Raw genomic sequence first — 25,780 nt, 5'->3', positions numbered from 1 at the left:
GGTACTGTGTCTATCTACCACTAGAAAAAAATGTTTAAAAAAATTAACTAGCACATGTACAACCTGTGAGATGTGAAATATTACTGAAAATAAATCTAAAACCATTCTGGTCAAGAATCCTCATGTCAATCAGGCCAGCAGATGGGTTTGTGACTCTGCTGCAGGACGCTGCCATCAGCTGACACACCAGGCAGGTTGCTGAGGCAGCTCATGTTGGAAACGCCTGAGTGACCTAGGGGTCCTGCCACCACAGGCGCAAGGCCCCTGCACAGGCAGGTGAGCCAACAATGGCGCTGCTGTGATACATCCCCATGGGAACCCTGAGTGGGGCAGAGCAGGGAGGCACCTACCGCAGCTGTGCTCTCCATGGGGTGGTGGTGGTGGTGGTCAGCTGGAAGGGCTCCTGCCCACTGCAGGGCTGGTCCTGCTGCTGAGCCGCCCGGGTAACAATGCAGCTCCGACATGTCGGCCTGCAGCAGCGAGTCTGCCCCGGGCTGGGGGGAGGCCATGACACTGGGCAGGCTCAGAGCGCCTGAGCAGGGTGTCGGGGGGAAGCTGGGCTGGGGGTCCAGGGTCGCATCCTTCCGGAGGACCTCAGGAGAGCTCCAGGAGGACAGGTCCAGCACCCCTAGAGGGTCCTTCTCAGGCTCAGCCTCCTTGGCATGGCAGGACTCGCTGGGATCACTGGTCCGTGAGGAAAGGGGCTCGTCCTGTGCCTCGTCCTGTGCCTCTGTGTCAGGCATTTCCATCCTGACCAAGGAATCCCGACCTTTAGTATTGCCAATTAGACCCCACGGGGTCGTGGGGAGAGCAAATGTATCGACAGGAGGCGAGGCGTCTGCCTCTTCTCCATCGCAGGAACTCTCACTGGAGCCGTTTTCTGACAGGCTGGCCACTGCCGAGGGCTGCTGGGGCTCAGGGCCCCCCATGTCCATGTCCTGGAAGGCCATGGAGTGTACTAGCCGGTTTAGTTTTTTCTGAAGTTGTTTCACCTGAGCTATGAGGTTGAATTTCTGCAGCTGACAATCTTCCAGTCGCTTGTTCTTACCCTGCAGGTAAGGCGAATATGCACACAGTAAACCCAGGGCACCTCACAGCACCGTCTGGTGCCTGCAGCCCATTCAGGGACTTCCTGGCCCGTGTGCGGGGAGAACCCAAGAAGGCCCTCTGCCTCCCAGTTGCTTAAGATTTCAAGCTTGACTTAGTGAAAACAAAAAAAAAAAAAAGAATCGAGGCTTAAAGGTCTTGGGCCTGGAGAACAACTGCCACAACCATCTCCATGGTCACTGGCTGGCACAGCCTCTGCACATGTGACCAGAAAGGGCTGGAGACCCAGGTAGCAGCCCTGCGAGCAGCAGCTGTCTGCAGGTGGTCTCCTGGTCAACCCACGCCTTCTAAGGACAACAAACACACGGGCTGCAGGGCCGAGTGCTCTGAAAACCTGCAGGTGTCTCTCCCGAGGGCTGTGACAGGCTCACTCATCCTCTCTGAGGCACAGCCCAGGCTCACTGTGGAATCAGTGAGCATGGTGCATGTGGCCCAGGCAGGAGGGGCCATGTCGGCTGCACCACCATTCACATAAGCCAGGGCAAGGGGACTTTGGTACCCACGCACACCAGCCCATCTGGGAAGACCCGAGCAGAACCGCCACGGAGGCAAGCGTGGCTGAGCAGTCAGGTGACCGGCAGTGAGGATGAGATGGGGAATGGCTGGCCCAGCAGGGCCACAGGGCACATCCCCCCAGGAGGCAGGCACTGACAGACACCAATGAAAAACGTGTGGAGCATATGTGGCAGAGGAGCATGGCTACGTGCCCCCTCGCTCAGTCAGAACCCTGGCGTGGCCTAAGGCTGCTGAGGAGCAAACTCCCAGGGAAAATGTAAGCCAACTCTCCTGGAAGGAAAAAAAAACAGCAGTCAAGACCTAAACCCTAAAGCATTTCAATGTCGGACTGACACTTGGGGCACAATGGTCTGGAGCAGTGTGAAGCCGGGCAACGTGGTCCTCACAAAACCCCTAGCTGCTCAGACCAGGGCAAACATGTCCAAAGCCGGTCTTCAGTGCAGTTGGCGGAGACCTCACGATGGACAAGGCACACCGTCACGGCTGGGCAGATGCATCCAGAACCTGCTGCTGTATGTGGCCACGAGCCTTCACTACCATGAGTTCCACACACTGTGCCCAGCCTCCCAGGATGCACAGCTGTGCACCTGCAGTCCCCAAGCCCGCATACCCACGTCCCAATCCATAATATGCTTTCGCACACCTTTGTCCTTTCTGAAATGGATGTGTGCCCCGTGTGCATCCCTCCCTGACCCCAGACACACCACATACCTATTACCCCACCATGGTTGAGCCTTTCCACCTCCTTCCCTCCCTGGAGAAACAGGCCATGCACCATGTGACACGCACACACCTTCACATCTCACACGGGTTGCCCAGGCACCTGCACCCCAGCCCCACCCTCACGGCCACCTGCATACCTGCATCCCTGCTGGCACCCTGCCAACATCCTCTGGGCTCAAGCACATGCCCTCTTTCACCAAGAGTAGCTCTGCCTCCAGCTGTCTCTGGCAGACTGTGAGCAACGACACTGCACTTTCCGGTTTGTGGAAACCAGTGTCCTTCAGTGTCACCAAGACTTTGGCAGGCTGCAGATCATCCTTGACAGGAAATAGCAGGAGGCACATGCGGTCAGAGCTGAGTGAAGCAGAAGTCTGGATACTATAAGCTGTGCTGAAGACTGCCCAGGCTGGAGCCTTGTTAGGCAGAAGGGACCTCATGAGGAATGCACCTTGCCTCTGCTCCATGCCCACAAAGTCAGAGTGCCAGGTTGAGGACCCAAGGCTGGGGGCATCCCTCCCATCAAGGCGGCTCACAGCACAGGGTGGCTGGAGGCATCTGGATCAGAAACTGCTCTGCCTGGGCATGTGAGGGGCAGTGTGCAGCTAAACCCTGATGTCCTCTACTCAAAAGCAAACAGGAATATTTTAAGAAGAAAAAGTCACATAGGGCTTTGTGTTCCAAAATGAAATGAGCTTAAAATATTGTATGCAGGAAATGCTTGTATAGCCATTTGGTTAGATGAGAGGGAATCAATGCCAGTGATCCCCACATGTAACCCCTGAAGCACTTGAGGGGTTCCAGTAATAACAAGTCTGACACGGTACCAAAGAGTGAGGCCCAGCCTGACTCCTGTGTAGGTCCCACATGGGCCTGGCCCAGCCAGTGCTCCACGCTCCCTCCTCTACCCTGCCAGGAGCCACCAACGGCAAATGTAGCCCCACTGTCCAGCACAAGAGAAGTCATCCAAGTTGCGAGATGAAAAGTAGAAGAACAAACTCAATCCAACGCTCCAGCCCAGCCCAGCTGCCCCTGCCGCATGCAGCCCCAGCTCCTCAGGTGCGGAAGCTGGGCATCCGTGGCCAGCAGGGATCAAGGCCTACCTGTGGGCCTTGGCCGTGGGGGCCTCCGCTCCCCTGCTCCAGCCAGTCATCACACACAGCCTCTGCGTCCACATAGGCCTGCTGCTTGCCCAGCTCCGCCTGGCACCTCAGAAACCGGTGGCTCAGCGCCTGCAGCTGGCGGCTGAGGCGGACACACTGCACTCGTAACCGCTGGAGCTCAGGAGGCTCCTCCGGGGCAGCCCGAGGCTGCTGTTCAAGGGCGCAGCGGAAGCAGGCCAAGGCCAGCAGGACGGCCTCCAGCTCCGCGGAGTGTGCTGCTCTGCTCCTGTTCAGAGCACCGATTTCTGAATCTCTCTGCACAAGTGTGGCCTCCCTTGCCTTCAGGAGGGCCTCGAGCTCCTGGACCCGGGAAGCCATGCCCTGGACCTCAGCCTCCCTCAGGGCCACACTGTGTCCCAGTTCAGCCAGTTGCCGGGCAGCGGCCTCCTCTGCTGCTCGCAGGCGCTGCTGTAGGGCCTCCAGGGCCTCGCTATGTCCACGTGCCTGGTCGGCCAACAGCTGGCCCAGGGCCTCCTTGGCAGCACGTGCGGCCTCGAGCTCAGCCTGCAGCACCTGCCCTCCGGGGCCTGGGGCCTGGGAACAGAGAAGCTCACTGTGCAGGCTGCCCACCTGACTGTCACTGAGCTCATGGACCACGGGCCCCATAAGGGACAGCTCACTCTGCAGCTTCTCAATGACCTCATGCAGCTGTTCAATTTCTTCTGCTTTATCCTTTTGTAACCGTTCCTGGTTCTCTTGCAAATTTTCAATAATGGCTTTCAGCTCTTCAACCTCAGAACTTCTGCTGTACTCAACCTGAAGAGAAAACATGTTTCAGAGGCCATTACCAAAGGAACCGCCCTGGACCTCCTCTTTCAACACATCAGCCTGAACCCACTCAGCAGGTAAGAGAGGTCAGACAGCTCAAGGCATGGCACAGTGACAGGAGCAAGGTCACAGGAGGAGGGTGTACAGCTTCCCCACCTTCTGACTCCCGGGATCTGCCTGGCCTGGCCCCTTTCCAAGACACTATAAAACAATGCTTTTGCCACCTTTAAGTGCTAACATTTAGATACTTTGTTTCATTTTCCTGAAAGGGCCTTTAGGTTCTAGGTGTTACCCCAGCAATAGAGTAAGAGTGAAGAAAACTGGCCAGAGGGTCCGCCATCACCCAAGGGCTGAAAGCCACACAGCCCTGCCACCCAGAGGGTAAGCTCGCTGGAAGAGACCAGGGCCTGCTGTCCTCATGACACGGAGCAGGGTAAGGGCCCACGCTCCAGCTGCTGCCAGTGCTGGCTTGGCCAAGTGCTAGAAGAGCTTTCTAACCTATTCTCAACAGTTCTATGGTACAAAATATCATAACTGTGATAAAGGTGATAGGGAGATAAAGGTGGGAACATTGCAACTTGGACCTTATTTTCTCTCCAAACTTATAAAAATAGTGACTGGAAAATCAGGACTAAAATCTATGTCAATATGGCTCTAAACTCCGTTTTCTTAAATCAATGGTAGTGACTGAAACAGAAAGCTTCTACCCAATTAGTGTTCTATAACAATTTTCAAACAATTTGTTATGGTCTGTCTAATGTACTGCTTTCCAAAACAGCTGAGGGCTTACAGCATTGCTTAGCTTCACTGGAGCTCCCTCCCAGTGGCTTCAACCAAAACACCATGCAGCCCCCACACAGAAATAAGACCCCAGTGCTCTTCTGGTCCCCTTCAGGATGCTCTTAGCTGTTCCTGGCACTCACTCACCAGATACAAAAGCCACGCTGCATGCTTAGCAAGACACACGTAGATAATGGCCACTCCTCCTGCCCTTTAGCTCTTTGCACACCATTCACCATCTGTTGCACACATGGGGGGCTTGAGGACAGTTGTGACTGTGCAACCTCTGCTTACTCACCAATTGCTCCAACTACACTGGGGTACAGTGGCGTGCAACACAGATACCACACTCAGGTGATTCTGAAGTGAAGCACCAAAGTCTGCCCTTGGTCCCCCAGACACAAGGCAAGACGTGGGGAAAGGCTACGGTGCCAAAAGAAAGGCAAAGACAGCTTCAGGCTGAGCTGAAGGTGGACGCCACTGCAAGATCACATGTTGGACAGCCCTGTACATGCTGTGGCTACGCCCTGGGGGTCCTTGGGAGAGCTGGCACTGGTAGGGGTTACCAAGGGCCAGGGAGGGCTGGAATATGGATTGGGAGGGCAGAGTGGGGAAAGGGCTGCTAAGATCCATCTCATGAGACCTGACAGGAGATTGGGGACGGGACGGGGGGTGGGGGTAGGGGGCTCAGCGATGGCAGAGGCCACTGGATGGCAGGTTTTTGGCTCTGAGACTTTGCCCTCAGGTGACATAGGCAGACCAGGCCCAGGAGGAGGACACAAGGCAGTCAGGCTACAGAGGGAGGAGTGTCCCCAGGAGATAGAAGCAGGGAGTGAGACCCCCAAGTTCCACGTCAGTTCCACATAACAAGCCCATGCCATCACTGGGGCCAGGGTGGTCACTGTCCCTATAAATAAGACAGTGCAGCTCAGAGGCTAGCCCAGCCTCAGCACTCCAGAAGCCAGAGTCCCCATCACCTGCACAATGTCAAGGATGTCAATCCAAATCATTTAAGATACCCAGCGGTGAACCAGGAACATGTGGCCAAATCTGAAGAGCAGACAAGAAGTAGCCACCCCACCGCTGCAATGGCCACCAGTGGAGGGCATCTCCGCTGAAAACTCACGTGGAAAGACAGGAACCAGACAGAAAACTGAACACACTGGAGAATGAGCACTGCTGACTCCAGACATCACGTGTCACCTCCCATCACTGTCATGACACCTGCACCACCCAGAGGATAGAGTGCTCTGGCTCGTGGCCTCACAGGCCTCCATCCATGGTTGTGAGGCCCCATGACAGCACAGTGTGTCGTGGTGGGAGCCAATGGAGGAGGAGGCTTGTTCCCTTTGACCAGAAAGCCAGAGCAAGCAGGTCGGTCCCAACATGCCCTCAGGGGCACAGCCCAGGGACCTTACTTCCTCCCACGGGGACCCACCTCCAGGGGCTCCACCACCTCCCAACACCACCATCCAGGGTGGGGGAAGTTCCAGATCCAAACAGCAGCACTGGCCGTAAAACTACCGCCACAGGCACAGTGGCACCGCCAGCTCGGGTTTGAGAAGGGGCGAGAACAGCTCCGAGAGCAGACTCTCAGCACACGCCAGCACAATGAGGCAGATGTGGCCAAAAAGTAAAAAGCATATCAAAACCTGAACACAAAGAAACACTGCGAAACTCCCAAAAGAAAACAGAACACTTTATGCCCTGGGGTTAGGCAAAAACCCTCAGAGACAACTCCAAAAGCATGAAATATTCAATACAGTGGGCTTCATCAGAACCAAGTTTTGCTTATGAAGTACATGTTAAGAGAAGGAAGATACAAGAATGGAAAAAATATTGACAAAGAACGTATCAAAAAAAATTGTGCTCAGAATTCCCAAAGCTCAACAGGAATAAACTTTTAAAAAATTAACCAAAAATTAGAACAGATAATTCCCCGTGATATGAGTGGCAAATATACACATAAAAAGATACTCAGGACCAACTCCTTAAGGGGATGCCAATTAAACAAGGGTACAACTGTCACATTTCTTAGGATGGACAAGACTGACCACCATGAGCAAAGGGGACACGGCAGTTGGGAGGACAGCTATGGGAGGGAGGATGCGGCTCACAAGTTCTCTTCAGGTAAGACATTTTCCTAACGAATGGATTGGCTACAAAACTATAGACATTTAACCAAAAGAAATAAAAACTTATTTTCTCATAAAAACCTCCATATGAATCTTCACAGCAGCTTGATCGTGTTTGATAAAACCAAAAAACAATCCAAGTTTGAAAAACAAAAAACAACCCAACAAGAGCAAATGAAAACCATGGCAGTACATCCCCAGAGCGCTGCTCAGCAGCAGGGGCTCCCTGATCCACAGGGTGCGCTGCTCAGCAGCAGGGGACTCCTTCATGCACCAGGCCTCAGCAGCAGGAGACTTCCTGATCCACAGGGCGGGGCTCAGCAGCAGGGGAATCCCTGTTCCCCAGGACACTCCGGAGGTTCCAATGGTGCATAGAGCAACAGGCTTAAGACTCAAACATATCATGCCAAGGGAGCAGACTCCAAATTTTGGAAAAATCAAAACTGCAGTATAAGAGGCTGGGGATATGACTCAGTTGGCAGAGTGCTGGCCTTGCATGCACAAGGCCCTGGGTTCAATCCCCAGCACCACAAAAAAAAAACAAAAAACAAAACAACAACAACAAAAAAAAAAAAAAAAAAAAAAAACTGCAGCATAATAAGAGCCGCCACATCTTGGATCAAGGACAAGTAAGTGGTAGCAACATTGTCAAGGGCCGGGAACAGTGTGTGGCGACCACAAAGGGTTATCATAGGGGAAATATTTGAAGTGACAGTGGTCACTTGTGGTCACTGCAGGGGGATCACCAGTTTGGTGATAAAACTCTTTCTTAAAATAAAAAATTGAAAGGGCTGGGGAGGTAACTCGGTGGTAGTTGTGCCCCTGGGTGCAATCCCCAATATAAAAAAGTATTAATTAATTAATTAATGCTTTAAAGACATTCCTCAAGGTAATGCAAGAGGATGTTTTCAAATTTTGCCAACAAATACAGTTTTAATAAAAAACTGCCCACAAAACTCTTTACCTTAATGCCCTAGCCATCACTATACCATTCTCCAAAGTTAGCAAAACAAAGTCTCACAAATGCAGGAGCCAGGGGCTGCAAGCCCAGCATAGGACCCGCCTTGCTGGGAGCATCACCTCCGTAACAAAGCCGACAGAGAGACCTGCTCCTGAACCCTGACCTCACAGGCACAACAGACCATCCTAACTAAGCAGGCCTGTAGTTTAAATTTTGACAATCGGAAATCCCACTAGAAACTGTTCTGCTCACTCTGTCTGTTGAAATGGCGCGTGTTTGGCTTTCCGGATTCCATCCCTGCGCTTCCCAGGCCACACACTTCAAAGGGTCTCAAAGAACAGGGGAGGCCTTTTCCCTGCTCTGCCAGGGGAGAGGCTCCCTGGGAGGGCGGCTCAGCAAACACCTTCAACTCACAGCACGTCACTGTGGAGAGGCGACTGAGGGGGCCAGGCAGGCCCGCATTTCTCCCACACCAGCAGCTCATGGTGAAACAGTGTTGCTGGTACCACGGGACAACCCCAAACAAGGTACGTCAGAGTCACCCCTGAGATTGCAAAAGGTTCCCTCCCACACCAATCCCATCATGGAGGCTGCGTCCCTCTCCACTGGGCCGATGTACCAACAAGCTCTTCCCATGAAGAAGTGGGAAGGGTCTGTGCTAAGGCCTAACTGAGGGTGGGTTTCCTTCCCAGCCACCACAGGGACGAAGCCCTGCTGCAACTCGACCCCAACAAGACCCTCTGGAGAATCAGGACACAGGGCTGGAGGGCTGCCGGCCCTCTGCCCTGGCTCAGAGACAGCTGCGGCCACGCGCGCCGGGCCACATGGAGCCAGAGCCGTCTGCCCGCTCAGGCGCCCGTCTGTGTTGGAGGGAAGGCTGGAGTGGGGCGGTGTCCTGCTCGGGCAGCACCAGCTCAGGCCTCCCGCAGGCCCCTGTGGCCTACCTTGATACCGGCACTCTCCTCGTCAAGCCCCCGGGTGCTGGTGGCCACAGGGTCGCTCTGCACATCTAGTTTTAACTTCAGATGTAGTATTTCTTCATTTTTACTCACTAGGTCATCTTTCATCTTTTCTAGTTGTTCTTTTAAGTCCAAAACCTTGCATTAAAACCAAAAAGTATTAAAAATCATCTAATTTTCTAGCTGACTTAATAATTAATCAAAATAGCTCTGAAAATTTTAGAAATATAAAAATTTATCACATAAAAGTGACAGAATTACAAAGGAGATAGCACACATTGGACACATATCTTTTGACAAAGCCAAATATGGGCACTGCTGCTGCCTGCACCACACTTGCCTGGCTCTCGTGCTGAAGCAGGGCCCTCTGCAGCGCCTCTGACAGGACCTCCGGGCCTTCCCGGGGGCTGCCCCTTGGAGGCATGGGACACCTGCCCTCGGGGGTCCTAGACTGCGGCAGCGGCACCAGTATCACGTCACTCCTCTGCTGTTCCTTTACTGCCTCTTCTTCCTATTTAAGAAAGAGATGGAAATTTATTTTAGGCAGACACTTATGGAATCAGGGACCTCACTCTGCTGCCTCTATTACATAGAACATCCTGAGATATCCTAAAGCAATGGGGGCCCTGCACTCACCTGTGCCCAGGGGCTCCAGACCACAGACACTAAACAGAACCCATCTGAGCTCCTGCTGAGACCCCCCAACGCTGGAGAGAGCCACAGGAGCACCATGATCCCACTGGGAGAGACCTTGGTGATCACTTGACAAGGCACAAAAACAGTCACTAGGCTATCTCCAATTCCAAAACACTAGAAAAAAAACTGGCAAGAGGAAGGGTATGGCTCACAGCACCTTCAACACATTTTAAGTGGGGGAAACAGCACACACAGGTGGGCAAGAAACTAGCATACCAAGTTGTACAGGTGGTTGGACCTGGGGTGGGGGAAGCCATTTCTTCACTCCCAGCACTAACGAGCTCAGTGAAAGTCTGCTGAGTGAATGAACAAAGGGACAAAGCAGCCTGAGGGACCCGGCAGGGACATATAGGAAGTGCTGGATCAGGGAAGGATCTCCTGTGGGGCAAGGCTAAGCAGGACCACCAGGAAACAAAGGTGCTGAGGTGTCCTTCCCAGGGTGGTGAAACCAGGGCACCCTGTCCTTGGGGGCTCAGTCCCTCCCACCAGCACTCACAAGAACCAGGCAAGGCTGATGAAAACTGAGTCACCCTTGAACAAAATTCAGTCTGACTCTCAAGTTAGGCTGTTCTTTGGGCCTCATTTTTTAAGGGACGTTTTAACTTCCAGTGATATGAACTAAAAGTCAGAAGTTCAATTTCCACCAACCAAATGGTCAAAGGAAACAGCGCCACTTCCTGGGCAGTTAGAAGCTCAGGCCGCAATAAAGTGGGCAAGAGGTGAGCAACTAAGTCAGCAATGACTAACCAATTAGTGAGCAACTAAGCCAGCAAGAGATGAGCAACTAAGTCAGCAATGACTAAGCAATTAAGTGAGCAACTAGGACAGCAAGAAGTGACCAACTAAGTCAGCAAGGTATGAGCAACTAAGCGAGCAACTAAATCAGCAACTAAGTGAGCGACTAAGTCGGCAGGAAGTGAGCAAGACGTGAACCACTAAGCGGGCCACTGAGGACTCGTGGTGCACTGGCCCCTGGCAGGTGGAGTATTGGACAGAGTGGGAGTCAGGTGCTGCCCCTTGTACACCCCAGCCATCCACTGCACTCCTAGGATGCAGTTGCTTTACTTGTAGTTTTTTCACCATCTTTTTCTGTTTTTCCAGTTCTTCCTGGAGCTGGGCCACCTGTCTTTTGGTGTTGGCGTTTGTCTCCTCCAGATGTTTAATTTCTTCTTCCTGGATTAACACTTGCCTATCTGCCAACTCTTTCTTTATAACCAACTCATTAAATCCATCCGATTTTTCTCTCAACTTTTCTTGCAATAGTTCAATCTAAAACACAAAAAAGCATGAGAAATAAAACAGACTGCTGAACAACAACCTCTCTTCCAAACAAAGAAAGCCCACAACACAAGTGACAGAAGTTTCTCCAGACCTCAGTTGCACAATGAAACCCACACAAGAATGAGACACAGGTGTTTCAGGAAGGGCATCCTCTCCTAACAAGAAGATCCATAAAAGCAATAATGTAAGACAAGACAAGTTAGTAAACTAAAACTTTCTTTGACAGAAAGGAATAGATTACTATTCGGCAACAAAAAGACCCCTTGAGGATGCAACCACTTGGGTGGCCCTCCAGAGAACAAGGGGGGAAAGCCAGTCCCCAGTGGCAGCATCCAAGACTCCACTACAGAATGCTCCAGAGACAGGGCGGGTCCGTGCTGCCAGGGGCACAGGGTACTGCAGGGCACATGGCTGTTCCACCGCAGCCCTGTCGGGTTCTGCAGGATGCCACCATGGAACAGGGTTCTCTCTGAGCCTTACTTCTTACCACCACACAGAACCCACCATCTCCTCAAAGTAAGTTGAATTTTAAAGAAGAATCAGGAAATCACCTAGAGCCAGCTCAGACAGGAGGGTGCAGATAGTCACAGACCTGAGCAAAAGCCAAGAAAGCACCAAGACACAGGGCGGTGCATGTGGCCCCTGCTGGCCACACAGGTGAGGGAGCCGCAGCCAGCAGGGGGCATCAGCTGTGTAGAAGGGACGGGGCACAGGCGGCGCTGCCATCCTACCTCCTCATCCAGCTGTGCACACTGACGTCCCTGAGCACATGGAGGGCAAAAATGTAAAGAGAGACAAAGCTTAGAAACACTCTAGAGATGGGCTCCCCAGAAGGCAGGGCAAACGGCAGCTTACCCACCTGACTGTCAAAGGGGCCCAGGGGCCGCAGCCTGGCCACCTGGCGGAGCTGCCCCTCCAGCCTCTGGATTTCCTGCTGGAACTCTTCACGCTCATGCTCACGCTCAGCAGCCTGCTCCTGCAAGGACCACCCCAGGAGACCTTGGCAGCTGGGCGAGGATGGCTGCCCTGCTGCACACGCCCACCCACCCAGTAATATGGGGTACTCCTGGGCACAGCCCCTCTCATCCTGGTCCTTTTGTAAAAGGAGTAAGGTGAAGAGGAGCACCCCTCTAGCTGAAATGTGAAGGTGGCCTTTGAAACACTTGACACCATTGTAAGGGGCAGATGGAAGCCAGTCAGGAGCAGGCAGCCAGGGTCCAGAGATGGCCCTGGGCTCCCTGCAGGGGAAGGCAAGGTATACAGATACCTCCTGAGATGGCAGGCTCTTCCCTCAGAATCATCATCACAAAACACTGACAGGACCCAAGAGCCCATGGAGTCGGCCACACAGCCATCTGCCTTCACGGGGGAGCACTGGATGCCAACCTACAGGGTCCTGTGGCAGAAGCCACTTGCTGTGAGGACCTAGCTAGGGGAATATGGTTCACTGCCCAGGCTGCTTACGTCCATGAACTGCCGCTGGCTACGCAGCTGCTTGTCCAGGGCAGCCAGCTGCTGCTTCAGGGCCATAGCCTCCTCCTCGGCCTGCCGGGCACAGCCACGGTGCTGCGAGAGCTGCTCCTCCAGCTCCAACTCTAACAGCCGGACCTGGGAGAGCAAGGCTGCGCGGTCCTTCTCTGCCTGCTCCCTGGCCTCCACCTGCTCCCTGGTTAGAGATTCCACTTCTTTCTTCAGTGCTAAAGAAGCCAAAAAAGAGACACCAAGGAGCCCCCTGAGGGCACAGACTGTGCAGAGCAAGGCCCAGGCAGCAGGCGCCTCCTGCTGATGACAACATGTGGCAGGCCTTGACACGGCTGTTCACGGCTGCCCAGGAAGGAGCAGTGGCCAGGGGTAGGGCCACAGCATGAGCCTGTGAATCTCCCAAACCCGACGCCCGTGGAGGTGGGTGGGCCTCGTCCCCTTCCTGAAATCTTTCTCTCCCATAGGGATGTGACACTGCCGAGGCAGAAGCCACGGTGAGAATGAACGTCACCCCAAGGACAGCACAGCCCATCGCACTCTGAGCTCTCACCCTAACATACCCATGACTTGGCAAGACACCCTCTAAAACAGAGATAAACCACCTCTGTAAGTAAAAATTACATGTCTTCAATGAAAACTGGCTAAAATAAAAAGCTTTAAAAGCCTGAGAACACACCCTGGTGCCTCAGGGAGGTAGGGGCCAACTTCCTGGGAATCCTGTCTGTACTTTCAGTTCTCCAAGGTGGAAAACAGAGCATGAGCTGGAGCCTGGCCCACAGGTGCAACTTGGTGCCTGCCCAGAGGCAGCACCGCTGGAAACCACCTGGATGGGCCACCAGAGGTGCCAGAGACCTGCCCACAGCAGTGCCAGGGCTGTGACTTGTCTTAGAGGAAAGCCATCAAGCAACTGATAAATCAAAAGCCACGGCTTGAACGTCTGCCCTCTTCAAAACTCAGGGTGAAATGTAACTGCCAACACGACAGTTTGGGGGAGGCCTCTAAGAGGGGCGGGCCTCAAGGGTTCCAACCCCACAGGCGGACTCAGTGCCTCCACGGAAGGGCTTTCAGGGGACCTTCTCTTAGCCTTCCACTTTCTGCCTTGACCTTCTCTTAGCCTTCCACTTTCTGCCTCTTCTCACAGGAGAAGGCAATGGCTTTCCAGGCCTGCCAACACCTTTTCCTCGGATTCCCCAGCCTTCAGATCTGTGAGAGACCAGTTTCTATTAGTTACAAATTACACAGCCCCAAGTGCTTAGTGATAGCAACGTAAAACAGACTAGAACACTGGGTACAAAGCCTACACCCACAGATTGAAACCAGAGATTAATAAACATCTCGAGGGCCTGGGATTGTGGCTCAGTGGTAGAGCACTTGCCTAGCATGGGTGAGGCACTGGGTTCAATCCTCTGCAGTACATTAAAAATAAACAAACAAACAAACAAACAAACAAATGGCTAAACTTAAAAAAATAAAACAAAAACAAACATCTTGAAAAGGGGGCTGGCTTCAAGGCACAGTGGGCATACCTATAATCCCAATCACTCAGAAGGCTAAGGCAGGAGGATGGAAAATTCCAGGCCAGCCTCAGCAACTTAGTGAGATACTGCTAAAAATTTCATAGAAAGGACTGGGGATGTAGCTTAGTGGCAAGAGAGCACCCAGCCCCTGAGGTGGGGGTAGGGGCAGCTCAATCTCCAATACCTGAAGAAAAACAAAAGGGGACTTGCTGGTGGTGGACCCCGACTTCCTCCCCAAAACTGAAAGAGCAAGCATAACAAGCACTCTTACTGACATTTCACCAGTTTTGAAAGCTGTCAATCTTTAACGACACACTATCATCACCACCAAGGTAACATTCTCAAAGTCTCATGCTGGTAAGTAAGCAATTACAGTACCTTAGACATGCTATTGTGACCATGTCATCCACCAGGCCTGGGCCCGACCAGCCCCAACACGAGCACCTTCAGGGCCAGTGCTGGAGGAAGGGACACAGGCCCAGCCCCTCTGCTGGGGATCTCCCAGGAGGCTGGGAGCAGGACCCACCCACCAAAACCGTACCTGCCCCGGAGCCCAGCACACACATCAGCACAGCGTAGCTTAGTGGCTGCAGCAGCTTCGAGGAGTGCCTGCACTGGGCAGGAACTTTCAACAGAACGACCGGCAGCTGCCGTGAGTAAGTGCTGAAGATCACGTGTCATTTGATTTAATAGTCTGCCACAAAAGCTCCAAGATACTCTCCCTCTGTAGTAAATAATCCACCAAATTTGATGCAAACGTAGGTACAGCACGCAGCGATCATGCTTGTTTTTACAAACCTGGGTTCTCGGGCGCTGCAATGACCGCAGTGCCTGCAAAGGGAGATGCAGAGCATCACAGAGGTGGGGCAGAAAACCTGCCTGAAGGGCAGGAGAAACAGGCAGGCCAGCAGATCATCCAGGACACCACACTGCCCTCCTGCAGCCCTGGGGGTCGGGGCTGAGTGAGGAGCACAGATCAGTAAGAGACGCATTTAAGACAAAAGAACAAAGAACAGCTGAAATAGAGTCGAAGTAACATATACAAAGGGGGGAAATCAGTTTAACTCCAGAAGTTCATAGTAAGAAGTGGAAATGGGCAAAGTATCAGAGGGAGAACAAGAGCCAATAAGCAGGAGATGTTGAGCAATGACCAGTGAGGACCGTGAGCCTCACACTGCATGGACAAAGGGACTCCCGCACAACACTCTGGGCTGAGGGCCCCGAGGGAACTCAAAAGCCAAAGGATAACAGATGTGGGCAGACACCATGGGAGAGGCAAGGAGAATCCCCAGGTCCTCCGGAACTCAAGGAGGAGAAACAGCAAAGCTAAGGGCAAGCCCAGGGAAACAGGACAGAGAACAAAATGGAATGACAAAGCCAAAAGCTGGTCTGTGCTGGCCTCAAACTTGCAACCCTCCTGCCTTGGCCTCCCAAATCTCTGGGATTATAGGTATGCACCAATGCACCCAATAAGCTAGTGGTTCTTTAAAAAAGAAAAAGAAATTTAAATGAAAATTCATAGAAAATGGGTTGGATAGTGCATGTAACAAATAAGGGTCTCACACCAGGTACAGGTTTCAAGGACACCCCCCCAGCAAGGTCACTCCAACAGGCAATAGAACAGCAGAGGGGCCCCGCCAAGGTGGCCACATGGACAGATGTGGACATTTGTGAGACAGACAGACCCTGAGCACGTGGGACAGTGAGAGAACAGGTCAAGGGGGCCCACAGGGCGAGCCCCTCATATCCTGGGAAAGCCCGGGTGTCAGCAAGGAGCTGGCTCTGAAGAAGCCGCACTGTTCCACAAACACACCTCTTGAGCTTCTCATGTTCTGACTATTTTCATTTTAATTTTTTAAGGCTAAAACGTCTAAAAGTCACTCCTGTCAAAACAACACTTCCCAAGTCGGGGTTGGTGTGACTGTGAGTAGCTCACCTTTCAGGAGCTTCAACCTGCTGCCCAGAGACATCCTCACCTCCCAGGGGCACAGCACCAGCCGGGAGTTCACTGCCTCGGGACCTTCAGCCTGAGTGGGTGCTCCCACCACCCTGCTACCCTTCCGCTGCCAGTGCCTGCTGAGCTGTACTCCTGGACTCCTCAGAAGAGCCCCCACGCTCCAGGTCTCATCTCCAGAAGTGCCACACTTCCTGGAATCTGGGCTCAGCTTCCAAACCCATATCCCTACCTGCTTCTCTTGTTTCCGCCTCAGCAGCCCAAGCTTCCCTCTGGCTCCACAAGATGGAGCGCTCCTCCTGCAGGGCTGCCTTCTCCTGGGCGGCCTGGTCCAGCTGCCGCCCCAGGCTCTCCAGCTCCAGGACCAGCTGCTGCTCCGACTCCTCCTTACGGCCCAGTGCCTCCTGCAGATCTGCTTTCTCCACTTTGAACCCTTCCAGGAGGCCTGAGGAGAGACCAACTGAGGCAAGTGTGCTCGGGGCAGGGGCACATGCACCAAGGCGCCCACCCAGGACACGGCATGTGAGCTGGGAAGCAGGCAGAGGCCCACCCCAGAAGGAGGAGAGGCCTCCATGTACAGCTAGACCTGAGAAGCATGCCTGTCGGCACCCCACCCAGCAGAGGGGCAGCTGGGAGAGGAGGGCCGCGGCAGAGCATGGTACTGCCAGGAGTGTGCAGCGCAGAGTAGGAGAGCTCAGCACCAAGTGCCAAGCCACAGCTCCAAAGGCCCTCAGTCTTCAAAGAGCCCCGCCAGCATCATGGGTGCCCAAACCACTGCGTTGGGGCCACACGCCCCTGTCTCCTCAAGAAACACCCACTGGTGCTCCAAAGCGGATTTACTTGAGTTATACACGTTGCTCTTTAAAATGCTACTCCTGGCCAAACGCAGTGGCACACACCTATAAACCCGGCTACTGGAAAGGCTGAGGATCAGGGATATGGCTCAGAGGTATATGGCTCAGAGGTTGGGGATATAGGCTCTGAGTTCAGTCCCCAGTTGTTAAAAAAAAAAAAAAAAAAAATCTCCCTAGCGACTTCTACAGCAAAGCTGTGCCTACCTCTGTGACAGGGCCACACCCAGGCCAGGGACCCAGCAGCCACACTCACCCTCAGCCCTGTGCAACTCCAGTGCCAGCTCGGCCCTGGCCGCCCGCTGCTCCTTCAGGCACTCCAACAGCTCCTGGTGCTTCTGCAGGACCTGTGCCGTCTCCTCGTTCTTATGGTTGAATTCCTTCTCAAAGCGAGAATGAATCTGACGAGCTTCCTCCAGCTGCTGAAACATATTTGAGGTTCAGAGCTGCATATCAGAAACAACCAAAGCTCATATCCACACCAGCAGGAATCTGCTTCCATCCCAGGCCTCCGGCAGGGCCAGTGCAGGACAAGGCACCAGGTGCATCCCTGCGCCTCCTGACACCCAGGGCCATGTCACCAGGGTGGTATCCCACATGGCTGATGTCTCCCCAGCACGTGTGTCCAGTCTAGGGCTTCTGGGCCATCTGTAGGCTGAGGGGCCCAGTGGATCTCTGAACTCAGGATGCCTAAGGCCAGCTGCCACCTACAGACAGCCCTCAGTCTCCCCATCAGTTAACACAGCTCTAGCTGCTTCTGGGCCTACGGATATCCACTGGCCTCTAAGCAGATCTTTTGGTTCTTCCTTGAAAATGGCCCAGGGGTGGCGACGTCTCCGACATCCAGCACCCGCTCTGCTGTCGTCACTTCCTCCCCTTCCTGCAGCCAAGCCCCACTCACCCACAAGCACATGGTGCCCAGCAGGAGGCCCCATCTGGCCCAACCCTGCTCCCAGCCTCCTGTCCCCCATTCCTGCCCAGGCGACACATGGCTACTCTGAAGTTCCGCTGAGGACCCCGAGAAAGAGTTCCCCCACTCTCTCTTGGCAACCCCCCATGTTCCCACCCTGAAAAAGCATATTCTCTGCTGGGCGGGCTCCTAATGAAGACCACGGCTCACCCTGGAGCAAGCGGGCTCTCTTTTGACCCGGTCACACGTGGGACAGCAGAAGGATCTACTTGTCAGAGACTAGCCACGTGTGCCCAGCTCCTGGAGGACAGCAGGTGCCCGGGAGAAGAAGGTAAAGAAAAGGCCCCCACAGCCATGCCACACATGGACATGCCCAACTGCCCAGTGAACCCAACCCGGATGAAGCCTCTTCTGAAAAGTCTCAGGGGGGACAAAGCCTCTTCCTCCTGGTATCTCAGTGCACATTCAGTGGGATCACAACAGCAGCACATCAAGTCAGAGCAGCAGGTTTCTGATCTCAACTAAGCACCTGAGGTTCCACATGTCCTCACAGCAGGCCTGCCTCCTCCAGACACGAGCACACGACTGCACGCTGCTGGGATCAGCAAAGGTAACCAGCACCAAGGCCAGGCCCACAGGCCCAGGCTCAGGGAGTGTCTGACCCAACGCCCAGTGGAAAGGGGACAAGGAAAGCGTCCTGGACATCGGATCCACCTTCACAGGCAGCAGCGTCGGCCATTAGAAATCCCGTGTCAATAGTGCTGGAAGAGCACGTGCTGTCCCCGAGCTACATCACCGCACGCCCTATTCAGCCACTCTCTTACCTGCCAGCCTCAGGTGTGCCTCGGGCCTCACCTGTCTGGAGGAGTCCAGCGCCATCTCCAAAAGGCCGTCCACGGCCATGCCAAGGCTCTGGTAGACTCTTCTGATTGGCTGCTCGCATTCCAGCGTACTTTCAGGGCTCATGAAAAAGCTCTCGCACACATGACTGCTGATCTCAGCCACCGAAGACATCTCTGCACCCTCAGGCAAAGCTCTGTCCAACTCTAGCAGGGCTGCATCTGACCACATCTCCTCCAGGGGCGGAGCTACAAGATGAGCAAACTCAAACACTATACACACCACCCAGTGAACAAACCATCCAGCCACAGCCCCCAGAACCAGCGCGTGCGCACAGAGAACGTGGACCCAGCTCCTAAGTGAAACAGCGACCGCCACAGGAAGCAAGCAGCTCTGCCCTGGCCTGTCCCACCTCGCCTCTCTAAGAGGGGACACTGGCAAGGAATAAGAGCATCCTGGCATAGCAGCTCCTCCCCCAAGGCCCCAGACCCCTAGGTGAGCCACCCAGTGCTGGCACCTGCTGATGGGGCTTGGCCTGCCTCTGCATGGTCCAGGAAGAGACCCAGGCGCTCATCAATCCGGCTCTTCAGGGCAACTGCGGCCTTCAGCGTCTCTCCAAATACACCCAGCAGCCTCCTCAGGGCATCACGGAGCGCTCCCCTGAGGGCAGAGCACAGTCAAGCAGAGTTGCACCCAGCCTGAAGAGGCCACTAGCCAGCCTACAGGCCAGCCAGTGTCCAGTGGGCATGTGCCTTGGCACACAGAGGACAGCTGGCACACAGCCTATGCACTCGGAGAGGACATGTGGAAGACTTGCCTGCTGTCAGGGCAGGGAACTGATTCTGGGTGGGAGGAAGTGAGATCATGAGTCTTCATGGGTTTTTGTTTTGTTTTTTTGGTACCAGGGATTGAACCCAGGGGTGCTTACCCACTGAGCCACATCTCCAGGCCCTTTTGTTTTCTATTTAGAGACAGGGTCTTACTAAGTTGCTTAGGGCCTTGCTAAGTTGCTGAGACTGGCTTTGAATTTGTGATCCTCCTGCCTCAGCTTCCCGAGCCACTGGGATGACAGGTGTGCACCACTGTGCCAGGCTTCATGGTTTTTTGTAATATAAAATATGAAGATATGACAAAGCAAGGTGGCAGGTATGCAGGCATCTGCATGCGCCCAAGTACTCTTAGTGTGTGAAGGAGGGTGTGGCCAGGGTTTTCGCCCACCAGACCTCACCTGCACAGCAGCCCACAGGAGCACAGTGGGTCTAGGGAGGCAGCCACATGGCCAGGCAACTCAACAGGAGGTGGGGTGAGGGACATGCTGACCTTTCGCTCTGAGACAGGTCCACATCCGCCCTGAGCATGGAGACAAGGGTGGCACCCTCTTGGTTCTCCCTCTCACGGCGCTGCTGTAGCCTCTCAAGCTCAGCCCGGCACTCCGCCACCTCCTGGGTTAAGGACAGGACTTGGCCTTTCAGCTGCAGGGAGAAGTGGCCAAACCTCAGTGAGACGATTTAGTCAGAACAGCGTCTGCAAGAAAGTCCCATCCTCACTTCCTAGGCTGCATGTGAAAAAAACGCTAAAGGTGAATGAGGGTGACTAGAGAGGAAAATTACTGACACGGATTCCTTCCTTCCATTATCCACCAATTACAAAAAAAGAATACATGAATAACCCCAATCTGCACTGCCACCAGGGGAAGGAAGGGACAGATCTGTCAAATTCACCTCACAAATACAACTCAAAATCCCTGCATCTGGTTATTCACAATAAAAAATTAGTTGCCAAGCAGGCAAAAATTCTTCCTATACCTGTTTAAAGCAAACAACAAACCTCAAAACCTCAGCAGAAGGGGCCAGGAGGGGTGGGTTGGCACCAGCTCTCTCGGACTCCCTGGGGCTGCCCCAAGCACTGGCCAGAGAACTCAGCCACTTTTCTGTGTCACTTAGAAAAGATGACAAGATAAACACACCAGCTGGAGCCCTCAATCCACGGGTCTCCGCCTTGTGCCAACTTCCCGGGACTAACCCACTGAGGTACACACCGGCACCGGCCACACAGGAGAGGAAAGTGCCACAGAGCGCTGCCTTGCCCGGGGCAGAGATGCCAGGCCAGAGCCATGCACATGCTTTCGCTGTGGACAACCCAGGTGGCCATCCACCCACAGGGCAGGTACAGGACAGTGTCGGGCCAGCAGGTTCCAGCTCAGGAACAGAGGGGAAGAGCCAAAAGCAAGTGGCCACCAGGAGAGAAGTCATGCACCATGACAGCTCACAACTGGCACCACATTTCCACCCTGAGGGTGAGCAGCCGTGGGGTCACCGAGCCTGGGCAGGGAGGTCAGAGGAGGCCCACAATAACATCAGAAACTGAAAACAGGCCAGCGTTCCTCATTGCAGGGATACACAGTGCAGTGGAGGAGAAACAAAAAAAATAAAACTTCTAGAAAACCACTGAAGAAACCAAGACAAAGACACAGGCGTCTGGGAAAATCAAACAGGGAATTTCAAGTTTCAAGGTGTCAAACAATGACCAATGACAGAAGATGAGCAATGTATCCAAATGCTATCAGCACAGGGAACTGTGTCCCAGGTGGTTCAAGACAGGTCTATAGGCCCAGCCACTGGTGTGTGACAGTGGATGGTAGACGGTGGACAGCTAGCTATAGGCCAGGGAGCTCCTAGGCAAGGTCAGTCCTACCAGTGGCCACACAAAGAGCTAATGTCCACTTGCTGATCCCATCCTGCCGCAGGTGGGGGTAACAGTCTTCGAGTTCATTGACCAAAAAAAGCAGTGCAGGTGAGCATCTCAACACAGCCACGTTAAAAGACAGAAAATAAAAATAACCCTACTAATATGCAGACAGGAAATGAGTACTTTAAAGTCTTCCCAAGAGATTAACTTTCAGATGGATTTTAAGAAAATACTTATTTCAAGCCATTCTAATTTTGCCCAAATCCTTCCAGAAAAAAGAGAGGGGTGGAGAATACTTGTCACTCATTTTATGAATGTGTACCATAAAAGAAAAGGGAACTATAGGTCAAGCAGAATAAAAGCGACAGGTGCAAAAGCATAAAAAAAGAATACTAGAAGGGACTGGGATTGTGGCTCAGCGGCAGTGCACTTGTCTGGCATATGTGAGGCACTAGTTCGATTCTCGGCACCACATATAAATAACTAAATAAAGGTCTATCAACACCTAAAAAAATAAATAAATAAAGGGGTTTTTAATTTTTTTTTTTTAAAAAGAATACTAGAAAATAGAATCCAGCGGGGTCCATGAAAATCATGCTGCAGCTCAGCTCATCACAAAGACTCAGGTTGGTTTCTACACCATGTTAGGACCAATTATTGTAGCTCACACATGCCCAGACTGAATGAAGAAATGCAGTGCTAAATGCACAAGCAAATAAATTTAATACCTACTCACAGTTTTAAGAAAAAAAAATCCATCACAAACCAAGAACAGGAGCCTTCTTTAACCCAGAAAGACACCTGCACAGACACTGCCCCAGAGGACATGAACTCCTCACCAGGGAAAGGCCAGTGCCACTCCACACCAGCGCCACCAGCCTGTGTGAGCAACCGCAGTGCCAGCTCCAGAACCTGCATGCAAACCCAGCACCAAGAGCCAAGTCTGCAAAAGGAACCCAGGGCTGAGTCAGCAACGACAGGCTGTTCTGAAACCCCTCTTGGCAGCAGAAGGCCCACTTCCAGTGCATCTCCAAGCCCTGACTGGACACCGGAGTGAGGGGCTCAAAACCCCAGGGACTCACCTAACAGGGCAGCGCCAGCCCTCCTCACGCCCTCCACGCAGGGACGAACTGGCCATGACTGATTGTGAGTTGAGCTTGGAGAATGACTGTGGGAAGCAGGGGAAGGCACCCAAGCAAGGATAGAGGGAAAGGAATGGAACCAAATCCATCAATCAAACCACACTCATAAAACGTCCAAGAAGAAAAAAACACATCAGAAAAAATCCAGACTCTATGAAGAACTGCCATAAGTCTGCAAAAAACAGACCAAAAAAAAAAAAAAAAGACACAAGCCAGTGTTTCACAGAAATGAAACACAACAGGCATAAACACGTTGACAGGTGCACAACCCTATTAGCACACAAGGGGGCACACATTCAGACCCCCACACACCACCACACAGCCATGAGCCGGGAGTGGCAAGCAGGCCCCACAGGTGAGGGGCAGGTACGGGCAGCTAGGGGAGACAAGCTGGGAGCCACCTCACAACAGAGCTGCATGACCTGACCCAAGAAAGAGCACCAACACCAGACCTACATGCACCCCTAGAGGAGCTCCAGGGGGCATGCAGGTAAAGCCCAGCTAGAAAGCAGGACCGCCAAAGCACACAGGGCATCGCGTGGGGCAAGGGGCCACCAGGGAGGGCAGGGGAAGTGGGCACGTCACACAGGAACGAGAGGCTACTGGGAGAGAAGGGGCACAGGGCATGGCATGGGTACCAGGGCCACTGGGGAAGGACAGCGGAGCAGCTTCACACACGCCACGGTCTGCGCCCCTTGTATGCAGACCACAGCTGGCAGAATAGACAGGAGTGGCAGGATGTCAGCACAGCAGTTCTGCTAGAGGGAAAGGGCCTGAGCTCAGAGACGGCCACCGTGGGCTGCAGAGCCCAAGCGCCAGGACACCAGGACATTCACTATGTGTTTTAAAGGCTTGCAGGATCATTTTGCAAGACAAACAACATGTTCCGTGTCTGGTCTGCCTGAGGAGCAACTGCAGACAGGCTTCCTGGCACACCACAGCCTGTGCCAACAGGGAACCAAGGATGCGTGCCCCTGCCTGTGCCACTCACCACAGGGCTCCTGACCATCTCCAGGTGCTGGCACCGCCCATCCCCTCCCACCCGCAGCGCCCACTGGTTAAGGGTTGACCATGGCGTCAACTTTACAATTTCTTTCTAAATTTAGAATTTAACTTTGGCTGTCTGTGTATTTCTGGTACTGGGGTTTTGGACCCAGGGTGTTCCTCCACTGAACTACATCCCAGCCCCTTATAGTTGTGTGTGTGTGTGTTTTAATTTTGAGACAGGATCTTGGCCTCAAACTTATGATCTTCCTGCCTGCCTCAGCCTCCTAGGTAGCTGGTTAACTGGGCTACTACTTACAAAAAAAAAAATGTTTTTTAGTTGTAATTGGACACAATACCTTTGTTTCATTTATTTTATTTTTATGTGGTACTTAGGATCAAACCCAGTGCCTTGTACGTGGTAGGCAAGCACTCTACCACTGAGCCACAACCCCAGCCCAGCTAATTCTTTTTGTTGTTGTTGTTATAATTATTTTTGTTGGTAACTGAGTAATAAAACTGCATTGATCTTGACTAATAAAACTTCTAACCCCACTTACCCATGAGCTGTATTTTTTTTTAACAGAATAAGTAGCTTTTCAGGGATGTATACATGTGTCATAGCAGAAATACCTGCTCCCAGCTGGGTGTGGTGGTGCACACCTGTAATCCCAGCAACTCAGGAGGCTAAGGTAGGAGGATCAAGTTCAAAGCCAGCTTCAACAACTTAGCAAGGCCCTAAGCAACTGAGCAAGACCCTGTCTCAAAGTAAAAAGTTTTTTAAAGGGGCTGAGGATGTGGTTAAGCACCCTTGGTTGAATCCCTGGAGAGGGGGAGAGTTTGAGAGAGGGTGGGAGGGAGAGGGAGAGGGGTGGGGAAGGAGGAAGAAACAACGCCAGCTCCTTTAGGAAGAGGTCTCAGACGTACTCTGGAAGGCCTCCGTTCCTGAGAGTCCAGGGGCTCGGATGAAATTGCGCCCCCCAGCCTCACTGGTACTGCGACCCCTTGCCCCCACCAATATCCCTGAACAAGGCCACTGGCTTCCACACAAGAGGGGCCTCTGAGCTGGGAAGAGGTCCCTTGGACTGTTGCTGCTGACTGACCACTGCCACGACCCCACAGAAATCTTCTGCCAGTGTCTGCAGTCAGACGAGCTGCTTCTCAGCAACCGCAGGATCTGGAAGTCGGGAAGGTGCTTCCCCAGGCCCCAGAGCCCTGAGGATTCAGCAGCGAGAACACTGGCATCCCCAGGACAGTACCTGGCACGCACGCACTAGCACACTCACCTCCAGTTCCTTGTGAGGTCAAGCCTGGCGCCCTGTACTGCAGCAAAGCCAGGGAAGAGGTAAGTGAGAGACCAGCAGGGGCTGTGGCCACACAGCATGGAAACAGCCACACCTTCCAACACAGCAGCAAGAACCAACCTCCTGACTCACAACAGGCAGAGGAACTAACAGGCCTTTCTCCAAAGAAGAGACAAAAGGACACTAAGGACAGGAAAAGACGCTCAGCATCACACCACTAGGGAAAACCACAGCAAGCCACTGCGTCACACCCATCATCAATGGCTGCCACCAGCAAAGCACAAGATAACTGGGTAAGGGCTGGAGGGACAGAACCCTTGGGCTCGCAGGCAGGAGAGAGTGAGGAACGGTGATTCTGCAATGGCTAAACACAGTGCCACACATGGGACACAGCAACCCCTCCTACGTCTGCCCAGAAGACCCGCAGGCTGGGTCAGCGTTCCCAGCAGCATCACGCATGACCACAGGAGACAGGGCAACGGCCTGCCACCCAGGCCAAGAAGGAATGAAGCTGTACACAGTGACACCGCTCAGAGAACCCAAGGGGCTGTGTGAGTCGAAGGCTCCAGTCACCGAAGGACCAGCCCTGCAGGAGTCCACGAACGTGAAGTCCCCGAGCAGCCAGATCCCAGATGGGAAGAAGAGCGGAGGGTGTTAGGCTGTGGGGGGGACGCGAGTCCTCACATGGAGGGCATAATCCAGGTGTGTGAGGTGAAGGGTCATTCGGGGCTGGAGGTGAAGCTGCTCATGCAGAAAGTGCTCCCTGCCACTGAGCAGTCCCCCTCCAGTGGCTAAGATGACGGTTCCATGTGACACATTCTACCCCCACTCCACCACACACCTGCTGAACCTGGCTGTCCTCCTGGGGCTGCAGAGGCTTGCTCCTCCTTTGGCAGAGAGACCGCGCCTGCTCACTCTCCTGTTCACACGCAGCAGGCTCCTGCTCACTCTCCAATGCAGCCTGTGTGAAGGACATCAACACCAACGTCAGTGTGTCGACCACAGACGGCTCTTCCTGGGAA

At 53.4% G+C, this 25,780-nt stretch overlaps 1 protein-coding gene across 11 annotated transcripts in view; it reads right to left on the bottom strand.

Annotated features, from left to right (window-relative positions):
• Window positions 1-25,780, bottom strand: part of Pcnt (pericentrin) — a 111,372-nt gene that overhangs the window by 33,390 nt on the left and 52,202 nt on the right. For 4 of the 11 annotated variants that reach the window (XM_077795439.1, XM_077795443.1, XM_026379832.2 and 1 more), the window contains exons 15-30: window positions 25,600-25,719; window positions 19,961-20,112; window positions 19,158-19,300; window positions 18,656-18,888; window positions 17,147-17,312; window positions 16,272-16,484; window positions 14,884-14,916; window positions 12,551-12,783; window positions 11,946-12,062; window positions 11,818-11,847; window positions 10,871-11,074; window positions 9,450-9,620; window positions 9,095-9,247; window positions 3,447-4,262; window positions 2,484-2,663; window positions 351-1,049 (exon numbers count right to left, since the gene is read on the bottom strand). In XM_077795439.1, coding sequence (XP_077651565.1) covers window positions 351-1,049; window positions 2,484-2,663; window positions 3,447-4,262; window positions 9,095-9,247; window positions 9,450-9,620; window positions 10,871-11,074; window positions 11,818-11,847; window positions 11,946-12,062; window positions 12,551-12,783; window positions 14,884-14,916; window positions 16,272-16,484; window positions 17,147-17,312; window positions 18,656-18,888; window positions 19,158-19,300; window positions 19,961-20,112; window positions 25,600-25,719 — 3,663 coding nt within the window. The remainder of the gene's footprint in view (window positions 1-350; window positions 1,050-2,483; window positions 2,664-3,446; window positions 4,263-9,094; window positions 9,248-9,449; window positions 9,621-10,870; window positions 11,075-11,817; window positions 11,848-11,945; window positions 12,063-12,550; window positions 12,784-14,883; window positions 14,917-16,271; window positions 16,485-17,146; window positions 17,313-18,655; window positions 18,889-19,157; window positions 19,301-19,960; window positions 20,113-25,599; window positions 25,720-25,780) is intronic. The other 7 variants (XM_077795442.1, XM_077795446.1, XM_077795440.1 and 4 more) reach the window with 6 other exon arrangements.

The sequence above is a fragment of the Urocitellus parryii genome, chromosome 2 (genome assembly GCF_045843805.1).
Source record: "Urocitellus parryii isolate mUroPar1 chromosome 2, mUroPar1.hap1, whole genome shotgun sequence".
Taxonomy (NCBI): domain Eukaryota; kingdom Metazoa; phylum Chordata; class Mammalia; order Rodentia; family Sciuridae; genus Urocitellus; species Urocitellus parryii.
The sequence above is the reverse complement of the archived record's forward strand: the minus strand, read 5'-3'. Positions and strand labels throughout refer to the sequence as shown.